The sequence below is a fragment of the Lynx rufus genome, unplaced genomic scaffold (assembly GCF_022079265.1).
Source record: "Lynx rufus isolate CCGP_SWC_20201006 ecotype Redwood Valley unplaced genomic scaffold, mLynRuf1.p SCAF_3, whole genome shotgun sequence".
In the NCBI taxonomy this organism is placed as follows: Eukaryota; Metazoa; Chordata; class Mammalia; order Carnivora; family Felidae; genus Lynx; species Lynx rufus.
In genome coordinates, this window is record NW_025814845.1 from 62,232,164 (window position 1) to 62,255,194 (window position 23,031).

General features: G+C 37.1%; 1 protein-coding gene across 1 annotated transcript in view; it reads right to left on the reverse strand.

Annotated features, from left to right (window-relative positions):
* ANTXR2 (ANTXR cell adhesion molecule 2) overlaps positions 1-23,031 on the reverse strand; it is a 154,892-nt gene that overhangs the window by 52,161 nt on the left and 79,700 nt on the right. Inside the window, exons 13-16 of the mRNA XM_047091046.1 lie at positions 12,060-12,104; positions 11,120-11,212; positions 4,676-4,843; positions 4,278-4,358 (exon numbers count right to left, since the gene is read on the reverse strand). Of these exons, the coding sequence (XP_046947002.1) occupies positions 4,278-4,358; positions 4,676-4,843; positions 11,120-11,212; positions 12,060-12,104 (387 nt within the window). The remainder of the gene's footprint in view (positions 1-4,277; positions 4,359-4,675; positions 4,844-11,119; positions 11,213-12,059; positions 12,105-23,031) is intronic.

A 23,031-nucleotide genomic window follows, 5' to 3' on the forward strand; every position in this document is an offset into this window, starting at 1 on the left:
CAAAAGAGTCCATGGCTTAATGGAGGTTGTTTATGTGGAGACTTCAATCTGTACCTGCTGTCCCCCGTCACTCCCTGGAAACTTGGCGGCAGATGTTGCAGCGTTAAGTTGTCTCTGAAGTGGCTTTCTGTCCTCGTCTCCCCACCGCAACGGAGTCAAACTGCATTAGATCTCTTTATTTGTGCCTAAGGCAAGTTTGGGAGCGCAGCTGTGTCCATCCCCACTCCTACCTTTGGTGTTTCAGGCCTCCAGGCAGCGAGTGTGAGACCAAAATGGTTCTGCCGCTCTCAACTACCTCCGCTGACAATCCGGCCGCTCGCTGCGGGCTGGGGAGGCCGCTGCCGCTGCTGCAAACAGATGTCGGCGACAACCTGCTAGCTTACACCTGGACGCGCGGCCCTAACCTCGCGCGCCGCGCGCTGAAACATTCATGACTCAGAGGAGTTGCAGCCACAATCAAAGCCCGTGCCTGGTCTGTGCGCCGCGCGCGGACCCCGCCACCTCCGCAGGAGCTGGCGGCGCGGAAAGCGAGCTGGAGCGAGGGACGGGCCAGAGATTCCTCGCGCCGCTTTGATACTTTATGCCTGAACTTCAATTACTTGATCAAGGACTTCAATTCAGCAGTGAATTCTTCTGCAAATGAGCCCGGTGCGGCCCCGGAGCCATAAAAGGAGAACATTTGGCTTGAAATTCAGCGTGACGGGCCTTGCAGAGTAAATGTGCTTGACTCCGGGTTTAGTTCTACGTACGCTGATTTGTTTATTAAACTAAACTCTCAAGAGGCAGAATCTGCAGTAAACAACTTATGAATAAATGACAAGATTGTTTTCCAAGGTGGAAAACGTGCTGTTGACTAGGCATTGGTTCCGTTATTTTGGAACCATCAGCCACAACCTGAAAACAGTTGTTTTATTGTCTCCCGAGCAGCGCTAACTTTGTTTTGCCTTTTTTTTTTTTTAAGAAAGAGACTATTATTTCCTTTAAAAGTCACAAATGAGAAACCATTCTTGCTTATTCCTTGACAATATGAAACAAACTATCCATTTCCAACGACTAGACAATTCTTCCAAAAGTCTTCTTAATTTCTACAACGTACAAATTGCCCATATATATACACATGCCTCGTATGACATTGTACAAATACTTCTAAGAAGTATAATCAAAGGTGAACACGCACAAGATTTTATGAGCACAGGAAAATAACAAAATTATTGGCAAATTTTTTCACCTATTTGTACGTTGATAAGAAAGTTTCTTTTAAAAAGATTGTCCTTGACTAGCTAATAACATTTTTCCAGTGCATTATTTCATATGCGAACGGTTTTTGTGGGAATCAATATACCTACGCTGATACAATACTATTTACCAATTCCCTATTATTTAATGGGAAAAATTAATGGAAAAATAGATTTGTGAAATCAAAGTAATAAGTTTGGAAGGACAATGATTGTCTTTACTGTATACATGTGTGCTGTACACACACATGTATCAAACCTTTCATGACTACTTTGAGTAGTCTGAGTTTAATTAGGTACTGATTGGCTTCAGGGGAGTAAAGTTGAAGATAGGATTTTACCCAGCCACATGCTACAGCATCCAGTCACTAGTAAGTATGGTTTTAAGCTATCAAAAAAACCTCCCAAGACTAATTTACTCCTTCAATGATTCTATTCTGGCCTACTTGGAGTATTCAACATGAAGAATAGCCAGAGGAGTGGAGGCCTCTGCCATTTGAATATCTTAATCTCCTAAATTTAAAATTTTCTCTACTCCATGTAATCCTGGGAGACAAACCACGTCTGCATACAGTGAATTGGTGAAAATTGTACAGTTGAGTCCATTTAGTTTTTGAGGGCTTAACTAGCCATAGTAAGTAGAAGGTAATGGTGAGCCAGTCTGCTTCTCATGAATAAATAAAGCCTTACCAAAGCAAATCATCCCATTTTAATATCCTACACCAAATGTACATCAAAATTAGCAGTGCAAAATATGCTCCATATCCTAATTCTATTTCTACCTCTAGGTCATTTTCTTACTAGGTGAATCACTTTGATTTCTGAAATGAAAGATACTCTAAAGGTAAAAAGGTACTGGAACTTAAGAAATATTGTTGCTCTCTTTTTTAAAATCAAATTTGTGGGATGTTGGAATGTCCATACAGATTATGGCCATGGTGCCATGCAATCATGATTTCATATAAACAATTAAATATTATTTTCTGGATAATATTATTTGACCTGGAGTTAAGAAAGAAAGAGATGGGGCACCTGGGTGGCTCAGTCGGTTAAGCATCCGACTTCGGCTCAGGCCATGATCTCACGGTCCGTGAGTTCCAGCCCCACGTCGGGCTCTGTGCTGACAGCTCAGAGCCTGGAGCCTGTTTCAGATTCTGTGTCTCCCTCTCTCTCTGCCCCTCCCCTGTTCATGTTCTGTCTCTCTCTGTCTCAAAAATAAATAAACGTTAAAAAAAATTAAAAAAAAAAAAGCAAGAGAGAGTGTGCATACTCAAGGAAATGGACTGAACATATCTGAAGAGTAGTAAGTATGGTGGGGAGAGGACATGGGTAACAAGAGAACAAGACAGGACATTTGGGGTCAAAACAAGTATTTCAGTTATTGTACAGTCTTTTATAAAGTTGACCCAACATGTACTATGATTATGTATGCCTTATGATTGGTGTAGATTTTTTGGCACAAATATCACAGAGTCACATGGTTGGCCTTGTCAATAACAATATTTACTGTGCTCAATCTCAAAAGATTTCTTCTCTTCTATTCCCAACCTGTCATTCGGGTTTCAATTCCCAACCCTCAGACTAGTAATCCACGAATCACTGTGTTCTTGGCTGCCTCAGAGACTTTGTTCCTGATGTTTCATCCATGGAAAAGCTCATTCCACCTAACTCCACCTGTTGAAATCCTATTCATATTTAAAGATAGAAGACCTATATTTTTGAAGAAGCATTCCCAAGTTCCTCCAGAAAGAGTTCATCTCTCTTCCTTCTGTACACTCAAGAGTACTTGATAACTACCTATACTGTGGCTCAGATCACCTTCTGGAATAAATATTTCTTTCCTAGTTGTCTTGTTTCCCAGACAAGTTTTAGGTTTCTTAGGGGCGAAGGCTACAGTTTGTATCTACCCCTCACTAGTACCTGATGTCATTACTAAGGCACATATATAATTCAAAAACTACTGAATTAAATCAGAATTAGTAGAAATGATGAAAGACAAAACTAAACTTTAATCATAAGAGTGAAAAGAATATATACAGTATTGGCAAGAATGGTAGAACCACTGCCTGCTTTTGTCAGCTAATACATCTTTAGTGCTATCACAATACCCAACACTTGTACAGGTGAAAATTATTAAACAAATAAATTAATGTCTAATCTGGGGAACAGAAAACTAAGAAGATGCACAACAATGATTTTAAGACACACACAGTGAAAGGCTGGCATATTAAAGAGTAAATAGAGTTTACTTTCTATTAACTACAGTGGTCTGGAAATGAACGAGGTTGTTCCATAAACCACCTGCTTCACTCTACCTATGGTCCAAGCAAAGGGTAAATGATCTGTTGAGAAGTCTCAAACTGTATTTCCTAAATAGTTGAGCTCAGAGGTTTTTAAAATGACCCCCATTTTCCTAGAAGTAAAATTTTAAGGATTTAGATGTTTTTGTATGTTAAGCACCAAGCTAAAATATATAACACTAAACATAACTTAATTTGGCACTGTAAAATAAATATTAGTGTCATTAATCATTCATCTTAAAAAAAAATAGCCTATCAAACCTGAATGAACCTAAAGTCCTCTGAAGTTGATGTGAATGAAGTTCACCTACGTTCCCTGGGCCTCTCTGCTGGTAGATGCCAAAGAAAGGATCCTCAGTCTGTCCTAGTCTGCTAGGACATATGTCTGCTACTAGTCCTCAGTCTGTCCTTCCCACCTTGGAAAACCTCAGAATGTGATGTCCAAGTCAAAGGCTGAAGCAACGAGTGTGCATATGAAAGTATGTGTACAATAGGCCATAATTTTTACATACTACTTGAGAAGGGACTTGTGTTGAGCCTTGACTTGCAAATATAGTGCAACAATAGAAAATAATTTATTAAGCACCCTATGTAATAGGCACGTGTAATAGGAACATGTAAGACGATGATTCCTTCCTCAAGTGTGACGAGGGCTTTAAATTCTTTTTGATCATTATTTCCCTACCTTCATTATACCGATCCAAGCACTCCGCTCTTTCCTAACACATCCCCACATACAAACCTCATCTCCTTCCTGAGGCCGCATCAAGGAAACCCGGTCATACTGCCGCCGTAACAAAGCCCAGAGTGCATCAAGACGACCCTAAAGGGAAACAGGATTTGTAAATTCTCAGTGGACGTATTCAACCTCTACTTACTAAATAAACGAACAGTTACAATGAAGAAGGTAAAGTCTTAGTCTCTCTCTCCTTTCTTTACTAAATTAAACAAATAATAACAAAAATGGAGGTTCTTATTGCCGAGAAAGCAGCATTCAGTTGTTAGAATGTATGATGAATGTCTGCTACTTGATGTACCTTGGTCCTCCTTCAGACAGTTGGGAGCTTGGGGGAGCTGAAGAAGTCACATTTTCTCTAGTTACGGTTTCTCAGTTAAATCATACAAAATTTAAACAACTACCTTAATTGGTGTGTACCACTTTGTCTGAGGAGGCTGGTACGTGGGTTTGGGACGAGGTGGTCTAGGCCTGACAGGTTCCTCAACTTCTTCAGGAATCCTCACCACAGCATTTTTGGCTTTCTCTAGCCTCGCGCCTTCTTCAGTAGACCCTTTATCACCCCAACGGACCTTCAAAACAATGGGGAAATACTTGTATCAGACATATAGTGTCCTAGAAGAACAACCTCTTATTTAGTAGATGGTCTTTTGGCTCACCATCTTGGAATAAACAGATGAGTAGTATACTAACTCTGAATTTCTCCTCTTCTGAGACTAAATTAGGTATGTTCCTCTTCTAGCTAAATACGTACCCATATGTACTGATGGCACTGGGGGAAAGAGATGATGATGACAATTCACATTTACTGAATGGCTACCATGTGCCAATTTGCATTTAATCCATACAAAAATGCAATGGAATAGACAGTATAGGTACTATATTCTTTTCCTTCCAGATGAGGAAGCTGAGGCACAGAAAGGTTAAGTGATATGTCCAAAGTCACACAGCTAGCAAGTGGCAGGGCAGGGATTTGAACGTAAGCAGTCTGAAATAAGTACCTTTCAAATAGGTTTGAATTTTACATATATAATTTACATGTATTTTACAACTTTGTAAAAAACTTTGTATTTTATACAAAGGAGTAAGTTGTTCCTTCCAAAATTCTCATCAAGTTTGCCTAAATCAAAAAGTATGATTTTAACATTTAGACTTTAGAAGTAAAATAATTATATGTCTGACTATGGCTCAGGTCATAATCTCCCAGTCCGTGGGTTCAAGCCCTGTGTTGGGCTCTGTGCTGACAGATCAGAGCCTGGAGCCTACTTCAAAATTTGTGTCTCCCTCTCTCTCTGCCCCTTCCCAGCTCACGCACTGTCTCTCTCCCTCTCTTCCTCTCAAAAATAAATAAAAACATTAAAAAAAAAAGTCTTTTAAAAAAATATTTGTACACGTAAAATCATTATATACAATTTTTCTTTAATTTGTAAAACTTGACTTTGTAAAGTAGCTTTTAGTCTTTAGTTCTGATGCTTATTTGGGTATGGTTATTTGACAGGTCAATTCTTCATTGAGAGGAAGGCAAATCTGAAAAGACTCTGCTTTGAAAAGAAAAATTCAGAGGCACCAGAGAATTCCACAAATATTAGGGCATTTCCTTCTCTGAAAGCTCTAGACATTGAAAAACTATAGGGTCAAATGATTGTTTTCTTTATTCTTCAATGAATAAGAATTAAGAGCTAAATCTGAGCTAAACTTTACCACCGTATAGGTATGGGAATAGGATGTGACTCCTGGAGAAAGATTTTGTCCACCCAGGAGCAGTGGAGAAGTCCTACAAAAAGCAAGGACATTAACAAAGACGATAAGGATAAGATAAGTGAAGGTCTAAAAAGAAATACGAAGCCTTGTCCAGAGCACGCTGATTCACCAGAGTTAAATGATTTCTACAAAGGAAAAAAAAAATTAGGCACTTTTTAAAGCATTTTAATGACCTGAGTTAGTGGGTAGGGATACAGATGATTACTGTTCACAGGAAGAACTATTCATGGCTTTTCGATAAGGCTTACTTAGATGTTTTTACCTTTTTTACTACAATTTTAGAACAGGCTTTCAACTTCAAGTAGACCCTGCTGAGTCATTAAAATGTATCTGTATCTTTCAGTGTGATCAGTGGTACTAGAATGTTCTTTATGAGGTTGTTAAAATTGTTTTAAACACCATTAAACCTTTAGAGCTAGGTAGTTGGTTTTCTTTCCAGAGAAATGACCTTCTCTTTCAAATCACAGTGTCTTCACCTAGATAAACTAAAACTTATGAAATCTTTAAATATAGCTAACCTGAGCTAAAAAAATAAAAACAAAAACAAAAACAAAACAAAACAAAACCCTCTAAAACCAGAATATTATTCCGGCAGTTGTGAAGTCTCAATTTTAAGGGAAAAAAAAAACAAAAAGAAAACAAAAAAATATACACAGTTAAGTAAACAAATGAATGCCATAACTCAGAAAAGTAATTCAAATTAAAAATGTAAGTAGATAAAGGTTAGATCTATTCAGAACTTATAGATTTAACATACACAGCTCTCCAGGCTGGCTCGCTTTCACAGTTGGTATCTTAGAGGTAATGGTAATCATATTCTCCAATTATCATTGGCACCATTCTCAGATAAAGAACATGAAGAAGGTTGTTGAACTGGAGTTCTGACTCAAGGTATTTCTAGACACTCAACTATTAAAAGACTATATTCTGTGAAGTAGAGTTGCTGAGGTCTAAAGGAAATTCATTAGTTGAATCCTTAGTGTTAGTTCCTAAAGTAACTGGTCCTTCATCGTCACCATTATCACAAAGAACAAAACAAATAATTCCCATTCAATTTCAAAGTCTAAAATTAGGAAATACTTCATAGATTTTTCCTAAAACTCTCCAAGCAATTACAGGCATAACCTCGGAGATATGGCGCATTTGGCTCCACACCTCCACGATAAAGCAAATAGCGTAATAAATGAGTCAAATGAATTTTTTGGCTTCCCAGTGCATATAAATGTTATGTTTACACTGTCCTGTAGTCTATTAAGTGTGCAATAACATTATGTCTAAGAAAGCAATGTATGTACCTTAAGTAAAAATATTTTATTGCTAAAAACTTCTAACCATCATCTTAACTTTTAGCAAGTGGTAATCACTGATTGTAGACCATCAGAACAAATACAGTAATAATGAAAAAGTTTGAAATATTGCAAGAATTTACCAAGACATAACCCAAAGACACAAAGTGAGCAAATGCTGTTGGAAAAATGATGCTGACAGACTTGCTCAATGCAGGGTTACCACAAACCTTCCGTTTCTAAAAAACAGCATGGTATCTGTGAAGTACAATAAAGCAAAGTGCAATAAAACAAGGTATGCCAGCAAATATATATATACATTTAGTTGTATAAATTTTAATATTTTAGTTTAACCACTTTAAGATAGTCACAAAAGGATTTAAAAAAACAGACAAATAAATTGCTAAAGGGAACTTTAGCAGAATTAATATACCTGGCTTTTTTACTATGGAAAAAAAAAATAAGTGCAAGCTTGATAGCTAAATCCTTCCAACTCTACTTGGCTTTCATAATAAACAATAAAATTCCATAATTGCCAGAGTATATTTGGATGACTAGGAGGTTGTATCATAAAGGAGCAATTTTAGAATTGAGAAAAGAAACAAAAACAGTTTCACGCTGAATTGGCAGAAACACACATTTGAAGTCATTAGGTATTGTGGATCAGTTGTGCTAACAGCTGTTATTAACATCAGCTCAGTTCCAGCGTTCTGCAAATTGCCATTACCGTAACGTTTAAATATTTAATTTAAAGGAAGAGTAAGAAAAAAAAATCTATGTAAAATCCCTATCCTGCCTTAAAATAACATTAGTTATGAAGATTTGTTCTGTAATTCAGATGTGCACATAACTTCTAGAATTCCATTTATTTTTCCTAGTTAGAGGTATTTTTTTAAGGAAAATACTTTCCAGGCTTAAATAGGCATGGTTTTAAAACAGATTAAATTTTCTATTTTCCCTAAGTTTAAATAAGATCAGGTTTGAGAAAGTTTCATGATGCTTAATTCTTGATTCAATTTTTATTGTGTATTTTTATGTATTGTTTCCCTTTTGTAATGTTCACATTTCCTTTCTCATTTTTTCTCATTCCCATTTCCATCCCTATACCCTATTTACCCTATGTATGGAATACCCTATATACCTACATACCCTATGTATGGAATACCCTATACAATGTAGCCAAAATTGTCCAAAGCTAAAATGCACCCCAATCATTAAAAGTGGGTCCTTTTCATAAGTTTTCTTAAACTGAAAAGGACAGGCAATATCATTTCACATATTAAGAGTTAATAACTCTTAGAACTTGAAATGTGAGTTACTCAAGAATGTGCATGAGCCTTTGGCTTTCTTGATCATAAACCAATACTATTCCTTTGAACTCAGGACCCCTTCAGGAGCTCATGTGTATGCTTTTTTTTCCCCCTTTAGAAAGAGATCTTAATCTTTGGTACACTGGAATATTAGACTCACAAAAATCTGGCATAATTCCTCGTTTTTTCAGCAAGAACATTATTCAGTTAAGGCTCACTTACTAGCATATCCTTATTTCACGGTCATGTGGTATTTTATATGTGTGGATTTCAAAATAGAATTAAATGTATTATTTTGACTCTGAAGTAGTGCATGCTCATTATCAAATGAGTTAGGAAAAATAGGGAAATACATAGCACAAACTGAAAATCACTCCATCCAGAGAAATCTACTAACATTTTGTAGTATGTCTTGTCAAAACTTTTTTTCCCTTGCACACATTTTTTTACATACACATTTTGGAATGAGGTGAAATAAGCTAAAAATAAGTTGAGATAGACAATATTAGGATATCCAGAGGTAACTATTTTATCTCCAAGTTTATTTTTCATATACATTAGATGACATAGTCTATTCTTTCCCCACCCCTCCAAGCCTTGAATGACACAACAAAAGTAAGCAGAAGGAAATGTTCCTGGTTCTGTGACAGGCAACAAAAGCTAGCATAGCCACGTTCTTGTGGACTGTGTGATATTCTCAATCACTCACAAGAAAACACATACGCACTATCTCTTCCAAAAGACAAACTTAATGGCTTCCCGCATCTCCTTTCTCCATGGCTTATTAGCAATGACGTACCTGTCTCAGTGGATATTTCAGCAATAAAGTGGCATGCTTTTATGGAAAGTGTGCATTACTTTAACATCTAATGTGGTCAAGAAAGTGAGAATCACTATCAGATGGCTTGAGTAACCACTTCTTTGGAAGAATACTGAAATTTATTCTGAAAAGGGGAGACTCTCCTAGGGAATCTGAATTTTATAGAAAAGTATAAAAAGAGAAAACTGCAACCGTTGTGAGGTTGTTTATTAATTGGCTTACTGGTTTTTGCTGGCAGTGACACGACAAGGCAGATACGGTGGTACACGATACACGATACACGATACAAGGAGATACACGATAATTGCAGAGCACATAAAAACTCCTTCTTATCAAGAAGTAAAGTTAAAAGGTAACTAATAAGGAAGAAATGCCAGGATCTGTGTTTCATAATAAAGTCAGCCTATCAATGACAAAATTCCTCCAACTGTTCCTTGAGGTGGGATGCTGGCCTGTCTACACTGTTGCTAAGGGCTCAGTGCTGGCAATAATGGCTTATTATTAATTAAGCTATCACCTTGAGAACTATTTCTGTGGTGGCAAGAAGACCACACTTCATTTTGAAGATATAATATTAAAGTTCAATTTGAGCCAGTCTAAAAGTTCAATACAGGGGCGCCTGGGTGGCCCAGTCGGTTAAGCGTCCGACTTCAGCTCAGGTCACGATCTCGTGGTCCGTGAGTTCGAGCCCCGCATCAGGCTCTGGGCTGATGGCTCAGAGCCTGGAGCCTGCTTCCGATTCTGTGTCTCCCTCTCTCTCTGCCCCTCCCCCATTCATGCTCTGTCTCTCTCTGTCTCAAAAATAAATAAAACGTTAAAAAAAAATTTAAAAGTTCAATACATTCTGTAAGTGATATTTAAAATTAATTATGATGGGGGTGCCTACGTGGTTCATTCGTTTAAGCATCAGGCTCTTGATTTCGGCTCAGGTCATGATCTCATGGGTTCTGAGTTCGAGCCTCCATGTCAGGCTCCGTGCTGACCATACAGAGCCTGCCTGGGATTCTCTCTCTCTCTCTCTCTCTCTCTCTCTCTCTCTCTCTCCATCTCTCTCTGCCCTTCCCCCACTCATGCCCATTTGCACTTGCTCATGGGTGCACCCTGTCTGTTTCTCTCTGTCTCTCAAAATAAATATGTAAACTTTAAAAAAATAAATTAAGTTAATTATAATTGTTCATAAGTGGTAACTAAAAGCTGTTTAAAAAAAAAAAAAAGCCTAAATGTGCTTCCTTACATTTGTGATAAGGTCATACCCATACCACTGAATATTTTCACATTTTTATCTCTAAACAGTACATAACTATTGGATCTTTTCAAAGAAAAGCATTGTTGCAACTTTAAGTGGCTGGCTTCTACAAAGTTGATGCTGTCTGCAGTAATTTTTTCCAAAATAGTGAGAAAAACCCTAACTTTGTTTTGCCCTTTAGAGTTCAAACATCTTATCAATGCGATGCTTTGACTAAATGAAGTCAGTTCTTCTTGAATGGTTTTGAAATGGCCAGGATGATCCCATAGAAAAAAAATTATATCCAAAAAAGAGCCAGTGTTAAACAAAATTGGACGGTATTATTAAATTGTGAAAAGCACAGTTTCCATGGTTTAATAGTTCTAGAATTACACGTTCAGATTAGCAGCTTCTGTTTTTTTTTTTTCTTTTTTAAAGATACCAACCTCCATTCTTTTAATTCCTCCAACCCCTCGGCCACCGTAATAGGAAGCGTCCACCGTGGGCCATTTCTTGGTGGGCAGAGGTTCTTCTTCTTCCTGGGTAGATACAAGTTTTTAAACACGGGTTTAATTAATTTCTTAAAATACTGTTTCATCAGAACTAACTCACATTTAAACGTTTCTTCCAAATAATGCCACTGACATGAAAGAAATGTGGTAACAATTACGTAGAGGGCATGAGGATGTACTTATGCTTACATGCATAAATTTCAAGTGGAATTCTACAGAATACAAGGACTCCTGCCCTTCCAATTTTAGGAATCTCCCTTATTTCACCAGATCACCAGAAGTTGCTCCCTAACTATGAGCATCATTTATTTTTCCAGTTCTATACATCACTTCATATTTAAAAAGACATTAACTTTAGAACAGCATTTAAATAATCATTTAAAACATCAACATACATGTTGAAGTTAAACTGCAAAATTTGTACTAAAAAGATAGGCAGTTGCAAAGTTTTGAAAATGCACTACACCACTACCTTCCATATTTCATGATACGAACTCAATTTTGGCTAACAAAGAATGGAATATAAAAGAATCATCTTGAAGAAAGGAATAGCATCTTTAAACCGTCAGCTTGGATCTTACAACTTTTTATAAGTAACATCCGGACTATTGATGTATTGACATAAAAAGAAAAGTAAGTTTCTATGTGCTATTGATCCTCATGGCCAGGCTATATTTGTCATTTTTTGAAGGTTCTATTCCTCAAGCACATGAAAGAAGTCATAAGAAGATGAAAAATAACAATGAATTTTCGTAAGTTCAAAAGTCAATGACAGGTATCACCGTTGTCTAACAACAAAGTAAATGATCATATTTGGGGATAGTATCTGAATACAGAAAAAAATATCCACATCACTTATTAGGCACTGATTTACCACTTTCGGTGCAGGAGGTGGTGGTGGAGGAGGATCCTTGATAACCTGTCCAAAAAAAAAAAAAAATCAAATGTAAAAACTTTGGTGGCATAGGAAGGAGACAGCAAAGATGTATATAAATAACTAGATTAAATAACAACGTGGTAGTGCTAATGAAATATTGGTAGTGCCGTGTGATCCTTGCCTCTCCATGTGTATGCCTCTCCCTTCGAATACAGGCTTGCTTGTAACTAGCTTCTGACTGACTAGCATGAAGTACAAGTGCTACCACGTGACTTCTGCAGCTAGGTCAAAAGAAGCTTTTCCACTTCCCTCTTCCTTGGGACGCGCACTCTGCAGGAAGCCTGCTGTTATGTCGGAAGTCTATCCTGAGACCATCAGACCAGGAGGAAGCCCAGGATAACCTTATGGAAAGGTTGGGTAATGAGAGAAGTGCCTGGCCAACCATCCCAGCTGAAGTGCCAAGCATGGCTCTCTCAGACCTGGAGGTCTGTTGAGCTTTCCGAAGACTCCAGTCCAGCTGCCACCGGACTGCAATCACATGAGAGAACCCCAGAGTAAGAATCTCCTAGCCTGAGCCAGTTTCCATAGAACTTGTCGCTTGAAGACACTAGGTTGTGGAGTGGTTTGTTAGGCAGCACTAGATAAAAAGCACCTAACGATTTACAAAACTCCTTCATATGCATTCATTCCTTTTAGCTTTAGGCCATAGACTTATTAGTAGCTTCATTTTTCAGGTGAAAAACAAGAGCAAAAATTGTCAAATACTTCGCACAAAGTTTCACTGAATGGTTCTTCTAATGTCAAAATGCAACCACTTTTCACTAGATTACAGTATGCCCCTTCAAACAGAGCAGAAATTTACTAGCAACATCTTCCTTCTATGACTCATTGACTTTTCCATGAATTTAAAATGCACAAGTTAGCTTGCTTTGGAAGAGATGACGGGGAAATTAACATTTTCTCTTTCCGCACCCTTTAAGCTAGAAACAGACATTCTTAACGAAGATGCCTTTTCTGTGAATCATTACTCAATATATTCTTTCATGACATTGTGTATGGCCGATTCTTTATGTGATAGAAATGAAGCCTAAGATCTAATCTAAACGACCTTTACCAGTACTGGGGTACCTAGACTTTCACACCATCGTGATAGAAAATTACTGACCAAGTGTCAATGGCTTCTGATAATTTAGACATACTTCCAAGTCTCTAGACAAAGAGGAAAAACTGTTTGAAAATATAACTGCTTCACCTTAATGTCAAATATTTCAATTATGTTTTAAATTTTTTAAGAAGTTTAAAATAATAATTTTGAAAATGAGTATTGTCAAAGAATTATATTACTATTTAGGTATATTACTGTAGTCATGGGTATGTTTTAAAAGAATGTTCATCTTTCTAAAGATATATACTGAAAACTTTTCAGATTAAATGATATGATTCTGATATTTCACCAAAATAATTTGGGATGGGTAAGTGGAAGGGATTACAGATGAAATACAATTAGCCATAAATTGAGAATCAATTGAAGCTGAGTGAAAGAGACATGAGGGCATTCGTTATTTTAGACTTTCTCTTTCTATATGTTTGAGATTTTCCATAGTGAAAGGTTTTTAATATGCAATGCTATTGATAATGTTGAGAGAACCGACTCTTACTTTTCTTTATGTATAATATTTTCATTGTTCAAATTTTAGTTTGGATCTAAATTTCAGATAGATCCAGTCTCCACATAGATGTAACTAGACAGTAATTTGACAGTTTGACTGAATCTCTAACTTATTTAAAACTTTGAATGCTACCAACAATGCTGTTATTTCTATTTAGCCCTTTTATTTAATTCAATTTTATTTTATCAGCAATATAAAATTCCGGTTCTCTTTAGTAATTTTGAAGGATAAAAAGTTGTGAATTTTTACAGTTAGCCCAGAAATAAATGCCAGTGGAGGATAAGATTTAAAACAAAGTGAAGGTTATCAAGCTACAGGTGCATTTATAGAAAGAAAGTGCCACATATCATTATCCAAACTGCATGTCCAAACGCAATCAGTAAAAACTGTATCTATTAACATTTCGCACTCAAAAATCCAACTCTTCTTCCATGTTTCTTTCAAGTAAATTACTTTTTCCAGTTGCAGCCTCAAAATTTTTGCATAATCAATAATTTCTTCTTCATTTCTATATGACTTCACCAAATCATTTACCATGTCCAACAGATTTTTTGAAATATTTCTCTCTCTGTGTCCCTCACCTTCCCACCCAAGACTTTCCCCAATCTCCCCAATGCAGGTAAGATTCCCCTCATATGCATAAATGCCTATTTGGAAATTCATGTCTGCTTTGTTCCTCAGTGCATTCCCAGTACTTAGTAAATTGTCTGGCACAAAATAGGTTTTCTATTTTGTAAGAAAGGAAGGAAGGAATAAAGGGAAGTTAGGAGGAGAGGAAAAGGATGGAGATGGGAAAGGAAGAAAAAAAAGAAGGGAGAAAGGGACAAAGAGAGAGGAAACAAGGAAGGAAAGAAGGAAGGAGAGGAAGAACAAGGGAAGAAGGAAGGATTCTTTGCATTCTATTCCCACTATTTCCACCTAAAATCATAAACTCATAATTCTCTGGACCTTAAAAATATCTAGTACACTTTTCAACTTCTCCAATGCACATTCAACCAAAACTTCAAGATTCTGACAACCTCTCACCAAGTTGTAGTCCAACTATGTTTGAATTCCCGTAATAAAGAGAAATTCACTACCTCACAAAGCAATTCATTCCATTGGCAAATAATTTGCATCATTTGAAATCCCCCCCCCCCCCCGCAAAGAAGCCAAAGCGCCTCTCTCTCTGTAGTTTCCACTCTTTAGTCCAGATCCTAGGATGTGGACACACACACTCGGATGGACACACACACACACACACACACACACACACACACACACACAATTAATCTTTCTTCCAGAAGAGGGCAGTTCCTATTTTTGAATACTAAGATAATAACTATATATCTACTGAGCCTACTCATCTGGAAGCTAAACATCACAACAATTTTTCATGCAATGGTTCTGAGTTATTCAGTCATCTTGGTCCATTTCTTTAGCACATATTCTTTTGATCAATACCTCCAAGCAGGCTTTCCAGAACTGATAATAGCATTTTAAGTGTAACCAAGCCATTATAAGTAAATATATGGTACTCACATAAAACAGATGCACCCTCACCAGTTTTTACTTCAATTCTATGCATTTTAACTAATGACACACTGATAACATTGATTGGTAGTCAATAATTGCCATAGATTTTTTGGCATCAATGTCCACATGCTCTACTTACTTAAACTAGACATTTATCTTGTTTTTCTATCTCCGACCCATCCCTCATTCTAACCTGTGTAACTAGGTATATTTTTCTAACAGTAGCCTAAGTGTTTCTCTGGTCAAAATGGATCAATGGTTCCAATGACCACAATTGAAATCATTGAATTAGTGAATTGTACTGGATGATCCTTACAAATGATGCTTGTACTCTTAGCTTTGCAAATTACCTTAAACTACTCCCTAGAGTTTTTCACTAGAAAAAGACCAAGGTACATATTTCATTCCACTAAGTGTGAGTACGTTGTATCTGAACTCCTTTTCATTTCCTCATAAAGATTTCATATTTGCTCTGCTTATTACCTATACATCTTGTACTTTTATACATATTTCTGAGGACATAAACAGTATCCCCAAACTGGTTCTATATTATATCCTCCTGAAAATTACTGAAAAATCTTCCTCCATGACTCATCCTTTTTTACATCATACTTGTCATATTCATTATCCTGTATAGCATCTAGTTTTAGTGTTTATACGGGCAAATTGAGTTTTAATATAAATTCTTCATATGACCACTGCCAACAGACTCACAATAGGTTAACAAGAGGCATCTTTGCATTTTTTTATAAGCCACAACCTGGAAAACCAAAGCTTCTTTTCAGTACAGGACATATATGTGAACCAGCAATTCTATTCTCATGGTTCAAATGCATCAGTATGATGCAGTTATGCCCTCACATCCTATCTACAAACATCCCTATGTGCATCGCTACTCCAGAAAAAGTGAAGATTATTTTGCTTGCCCCAAATAAAATGCCCATTTCCATGTTAAGTCCCATCCAACCTTCACGGAACCATTCCCCCAACTTTCTACTGCTTTATCTAAAATCTTGAAAACTTCTAAAAATAAATGTTGCTGCACAGTTGAATCATTCATGCTTCATTAGCTTGGACTTATATGTTTATTTGGGAATTTTTCAATTACCCCATAAGAGTGTAGACTTCTTAAGGGCAATAATCATTTCTCCTTCTTTACAAGTATCACCAGTTCCTCAGAAAGTGCTCTGAGAATAGCGATACTAAAAATATGATTGTAAGTAACCTGAAGGAGCTAGCTGAGGATGTTCACAAAGGCTTGTAGCCAACCTCTACATTTAAAGAAAAATACTGAGAAAAAATATATAAATGATAAGCAAATAGACACAGGTTCCCATGAAACTAAAACACTGCTAGTTTCAAAAAAAAATGAAGCATCAAATTTCTCTTTCAACCAATAAAATCAGAGAACTAATTAACTAAATGGCAGGTGGGAAGATGTTAGACCATCCTAACTTTCTTCATCTGGGAAATAAATTTGATTAATTGTAGGTCATTTCCAACATGAAAATTCTGACAGAACACTTAAAAAATATGTATCACATTTTTTCCAGCAGGTCTTTGCTTCTAGGCCTTTCCATAATTAAGTAGGCCATATATCAACATGCATTTGTATCCACCTGGTTCCAGAAAAGAACATAAGGGTTTGTTTTTCCGATAATGTGTAATCTCATTTATGACTAAATGTATGACTTATAAATTTCAATTGATTCTGAAGTTCTAGCAAGTATATTTTCTACATTGTTAACAATGGAAATACACCCCTTAAAACTCTGTCTACATCAAATTTTGATCTAGTAAATTAAGGGACACAACCACCACCACAACGAATAGCACCTTCAGAAACTGAACCAGAGCTCAGGCTCATCTCTGTGCTGTTATGACTATTAACAGCAACCACCCTTTACTGGTGCTACAATATGCCACATGCTCTATATTTCCCTTATTGTCATAGTAGCCCTGTGCAGTTACCATACTTGTCCACATTTTAAATATAAGGAGAGGGAGATGCTAATTTCGATAACTTGTCTAGCGATGCACAAAGAGAAAACAGAATTAGGACTCAAATCCAGGACCCAGGTCCATCTATCTCCAAACTCTGAGTTCAACTTCCTCTGCCACATGGCATCCATTTAAAATAAGGTTTGGAATGGGGCGTTTGGGTGGCTCAGTCGGATGAGGTTCCAGCTTCGGGTCAGGTCATGATCCCACGGTGGTTTGAGCCCTGCATCGGGCTCTGTGCTGACAGCTCAGAGCCTGGAGCCTGCTTCAGATTCTGTGTCTCCCTCTCTCTCTGCCCTCTGCCCCTCCTCTGCTCACACTCTGTCTCTCAAAAATTAAAAAAATGTTAAAAAAAATTTTTTTTAAATAAAATAAGGTTTGGACTGCAAAGGGGAAGGATGAAAAGAAAAAAGACCTAAGATGTGTTGAGTATCTGTTAATTGCTAGAATGCATGAATGGATGGATAGATGGATGGACGGGTGGATGAATAAGAAGGTAGGTAGGTAGGTAGGTAGGGGGAGAGAGAGAGAGAGAGAGAGAGAGATAGAGTTTAATTTAAACCTTATAGTAACTATGAAAGATAGAGGTTATCATTCCCACTTTATAGAGACATAACTTGTTAATTAATATGCCCAACATCACTGACCTAGAAATGTTGGAACAAGAAATAAAACGGCTTTTATGTGATGTTTCAAAATGTTCCCCCCCCCCTCCACTCTATTACAGGCTCTCATAAGTAACCAAAGACGGTGAAAATAATCTGAAGCCATTTGGTTCAAAAGCCAAAATGGCAAAAATCTGTGTCCAACTGATATCCCTACATTTCAGTAACACTAGTGCAGGAGAAAAGGAAACCTTACTGTCAATGTAAATACATTAAAAATAACAGTCATGAGAATCCCATTCTTGTACTAAATAGTGCAAGAACACATCCATTTCAGAAAAGGATGTATTCATATGCACCATATTTTATGAGAATTTGCAGATTTTAAAAGGCATAATATTGCCTAGTTGCCAGGATTTTTTCCACTTAGCATCCTTTAGTTCTGTATTGAAGATTCTGGAAAACACTTTCACCACTTTATGAACCATATGTAGAGTTTGATTCTCCTCCAATTTTTTTTTTTCATTTGTTATTATCATCATCAGGGAGGATTACATCTCATCTACTTAGCTGCTAGAATGAAGATTTCAGTTTGGAGGAGAGCCGATTTCTTAAAAAAAAAAAAAAAGTTAGCTGCTTCAGGCAACAGTCCTTTTGATCCGCTCATTAACACTTTTCAAATGTTCGAGTGATGTGGGCATTCTTTGCGCTAGAAAATGTCAGCACTGGAGCCTGCAGCCAGCTTGATGCAATCATATGTTCCAATATTCAGAAAAGAGTGAAAAGAACTGTCAACAGTGAACTGCCTTGGATTAAAAAAGAATAAGATACTGTACAACGCCTGTAGATCAAGTCGTGTTTCAGGACTGATTCTTGCCAGTGACAAAAACAAATGCCCAATTTATCAGCAATGTCATCTAAGCGACTAAGAGCCCGCAAACAATAGAGAAGTCACTCTCAGTGTTTAGAAAAGTTTGTTTGAAATATATGGGGTCTTCCTTTCATTCTCCTTTTCTTTTTGATAAGATCGGAGAGCAAGTGTGGTGCCTTTCCTCTGAAGTGCATAAACACAAAGTTCTCTTACATCCGTATCTGGGACTTTTTTTCCCCTGAATCTCACCAAGTTAGATCCTTTCATCACCCAGATCAAAATACGGTCTGATTTATCTCATCCCCCCTTTCCTCTTCTCCTTGACACACTCATCAATGATCAAAGATTCCTACTCTGAACAAATAAAGAGCTGGTGGGAGGTCTGGACAATAAATATAACTTAAAGCGCCAAATGGGGATTGGGAAGAATAGTGTGAGAGTGTACTTTGCCAAGAGTTAAGTAAAGGTGCTGCTGTCAAAGCAAATAAACTAATACCAGGGAGAGTTTGATACCCTGTTTTCGCAAATGATGTTCTGTTGGAAAACATCACCATGGAAGCTGTAAGTACTAACATCACACTCTATTTCGAGGAGGCAACCAAACATAAATCATTTTAATTAATGGTGCAAGGAAGGCATATTAAAATTCAAATTACTTCTATTTTATTGTGCATTCCCCCCCAAAAAATCAGGCTATTCTCAAAGTAACTCAATAAAGGCACCAAAAGCCCTCCTCAACAATAAAAGACAAGTGCAATATAGAAGCATTATTACTATTTAGAAAGAACAGCACAGCTGTTGCTGGCTAAGAAAATGATTCCATGGAGCTGCAGTCAGATATATCCTCATCATGAAAGCTCAACTTACTTATAAGCAAATTGGGCTTTAAAAAGATAACTTTTTAAAATGGTTTTTTAAATTAAGATTTATGAGATCTTTATGTAAAGTCTTAAATGCTCCAAGGAAAAACGAGCTTGCAATTTTCCCTTGAGGATGAAGAACTTTGGCCAAGGACACTAGAGCAAAGTGAACATTTATCATTTCCAGCATATTCAGATATTTATTTGCAGCTGTAGAACACCCTCTAATTGACAACACTCCAGAAAGCCTTTGTTTGCCACCTCATTAGCCTTACATCTGTAATTCTGCAGAGTGTCTGGATATTCCAATGATACAACTATAGGACTATCATTTCTGCCATCCTGGCAGTAAAACAAATCTGTCATAAACTCAACAGAACTTCTAAGCTAAACAATGATGAAAACACCCATATTTTCTGCTATTCCACTCATGACTCAGTACATGATAGGTTTTTTTAACCTCTCCTGCCCTCATTTTAAATTTAAGGATTAAGGAAGGATGCAGCTGACGTCTTTGCTAAAGAAAAGCAGCTCTAAAGGATGGATGTGAGGATCCTCAATGAGCAGGATACAGACTCTTAAACAGATGGTAAGAAATAACTTCACACAAAATGAGAACTTTTCCCCTTACGGAATAGTTTGCAAACCCAACACACTCTATAATTCACTAATGATAGTGCCTAAAAATTTCAGCTTTGCATGAAGACTCTTTTACTATGATTATTATTAGGTAGTTTTCCAACTATCATTGTTTCAGATTTCTATTTGTCATGGAAAGCTCTGGTACACAGAGGACACTATTCTGCAACATTTTAATTAAAAAAAATTTTTTTTTATTATTTGTTTTTTGAGAGACAGGGAGAGAGCACAAGACGGGGAGGGGCAGAGAGAGAGGGAGACACAGAACTCAAAGCAGGCTCCAGGCTTGGAGCTGTCAGCACAGAGCTGGGTGCAGGGCTCGAACCCACAAACCGTGAGATCATGACCAGAGCTGATGTCTGATGCTCAACCAACTGAGCCACCCAGGCACCCCTATTTTAATTTTTTTTAATATTTTTTAACTTTTATTCATTTTTGAGAGACAGAGGGAGATAGAGCATGAGTGGGGGAGGGGCGAAGAGAGGGAGACACAGAATCAGAAGCAGGCTCCAGGCTCTGAGCTGTCAGCACAGAGCCCGACACCGGGCTCAAACTCACAAACCGTGAGATCATGACCTGAGCCGAAGTCAGACACCTAACCGACTGAGCCACCCAGGTACCCCTATTCTGCAACATTTTAAATGATCTCTCTCTCTCTCTCCCTCTTTCTCTCTCTTATCCTTGAAAACACTCATTAAACAGAACTGAAAGATTTAAAATTTGTAAGTAGTCTCATTATTTTTTTATGTTTATTTATTTATTTTTTGAGAGAGACAGCAAGCCGGAGAAGGGCAGAGATGGAGGGAGAGAGAAATCACAAGCAGGCTCCATGCTATCAGCACAGAGCCCAATGCAGGGTTCCAATTCAGGAACTGTGATATCATGGCCTGAGCTGAAACCAAGAGTTCAATGCTTAACTGACTGAGCCACCTAGGTGCCCAGTAAGTAGTCTGTGAGTGGACAGATTTTTTATTGCACAGGTTTTTCCTTAACATTTTTTATTCTATGCCCTTTTTTGGCAATCTGGTGAACCGATGGATCTCTTCCCAGAATAATTAAGTGACATTAAAATAAAAAAGGTTTAAGGAATCCAATTATATTGAAATATAATGATCAATTCTGTAAACACACACACACACACAAATTTTTGATATAGAAATATATGCTACTTTATTAATTCATTAAATAATGAGAACTGAGAACTATCCTAATTTTGAAGTTATGTTACTTGTAAAAGATATTTCAAAAATATCTGAAGAATTGTATGTGATATAGGATACCTGTAAATACTATTGGTGACAATAGTTTTGTGAATAGCGGCCTACATTTATAAATGAAGGAAATGATAAATTTCAGTTGGAAGTAAAAAGAAAGATTTTTTTTCCCACCCAAGTTCACAATTCTCAGGTTTGAAACCCCTGTGGGGTGTATATAGAAGCAACTAAAGTTAAATTGCTTCTACTTCAGAGTTTTATTATAATAAAAAATTCTTGGGGACCCTGGGTGGCTCAGTCAGTTAAGCATTTGACTTCAGCTCAGGTCATGATCTCGTGGTTTGTGAGTTCAAGCCCTGTGTTGTGTTCTGTGCTGACAGCTCAGAGCCTGGAGCCTGCTTAAGATTCTGTGTTTCCCTCTCTCTCTGCCCCTACCCTTCTCACACTCTCTCTCTCGCTCTCTCTCAAAAATACATTTTAAAAATTAAAAAAAACTTAAAAATAATAAACAATTTTATGTACTTGTGTCTTACTTCTTGTTGTATAGAAATGGCAAAGGCCACCTTTCCTATTGTATATACATTATAAAGAATACCTTTTAAATAAAATCAGTGAAAATCATACAAAGAACTAAGAGTATACCATAAATCCTCTCATGCAAAATGCTTCTCCATAGTTGACAGAATTTTGATTAAAACTGGCAACAGATTACCCTATTTTGAAGTCGTCTTCCAGATAAAGAGATGTCAAGTGTTTTAAGAATTGAAACAGTTCAAAGAAGATAATGTATAACACGCCTATGATTAAAATACACACAATACTTGACTTCATGAAATTAGTACACTATAAAGTGAGAGAAATGTTCAACAAATGATCACATAAATAATTTAATCTTAATTTCATTTAAGTATCACCAAAAATGTACCATTGGGTAAATTTTTGAATTTATTTTTAATGTTTATTTATTTTTGAGAAAGAGAGAGACAGAGTGTGAGTGGGGGAGGAGCAAGCAGAAAGAGAGAGAGGGAGACACAGAATCTGAAACAGGCTCCAGGCTCCGAGCTGTCAGCATAGAGCCCGACACAGGGCTAGAACTTGAGACCAGAGAGATCATGACCTAGGCCAAAGTGGGATGCCCAACCGACTGAGCCACCCAGGCACCCATTGGTTAAAATTTTAATATAAAATATTCTAGAGGGGATAGTTACGATTTTGATGTGTTTCTTGTTCTTCATGCTAATTTGGTACAGCTAATGAAGTATATGTCATAGTTTCAGAGACATATTTAGTTAAATGTTTGAATTCTTTGCTTTTCCTTCCAGAGTAAAATGGTCACTTTCTAGCTTTCAAGGAATTCAGTGGTTCAGTTTCTGAATATGAATAGGATGGTACTGGCCTCTTCTAGCAAATAACAAGCACCCCGAGGGGACCGTCCATGGATCCCTGTTGTCAAATGGTTCTAATGACATATATGCCTTGAATACTTCTGAAAATTAGAAACCTGTTTCTTCCCAAAAATTCCTTGTCACTCTGAAACAGTAAGTAACTTCTACTCAGTATATACAACATTATGCACATTTATTTTATGGTTACT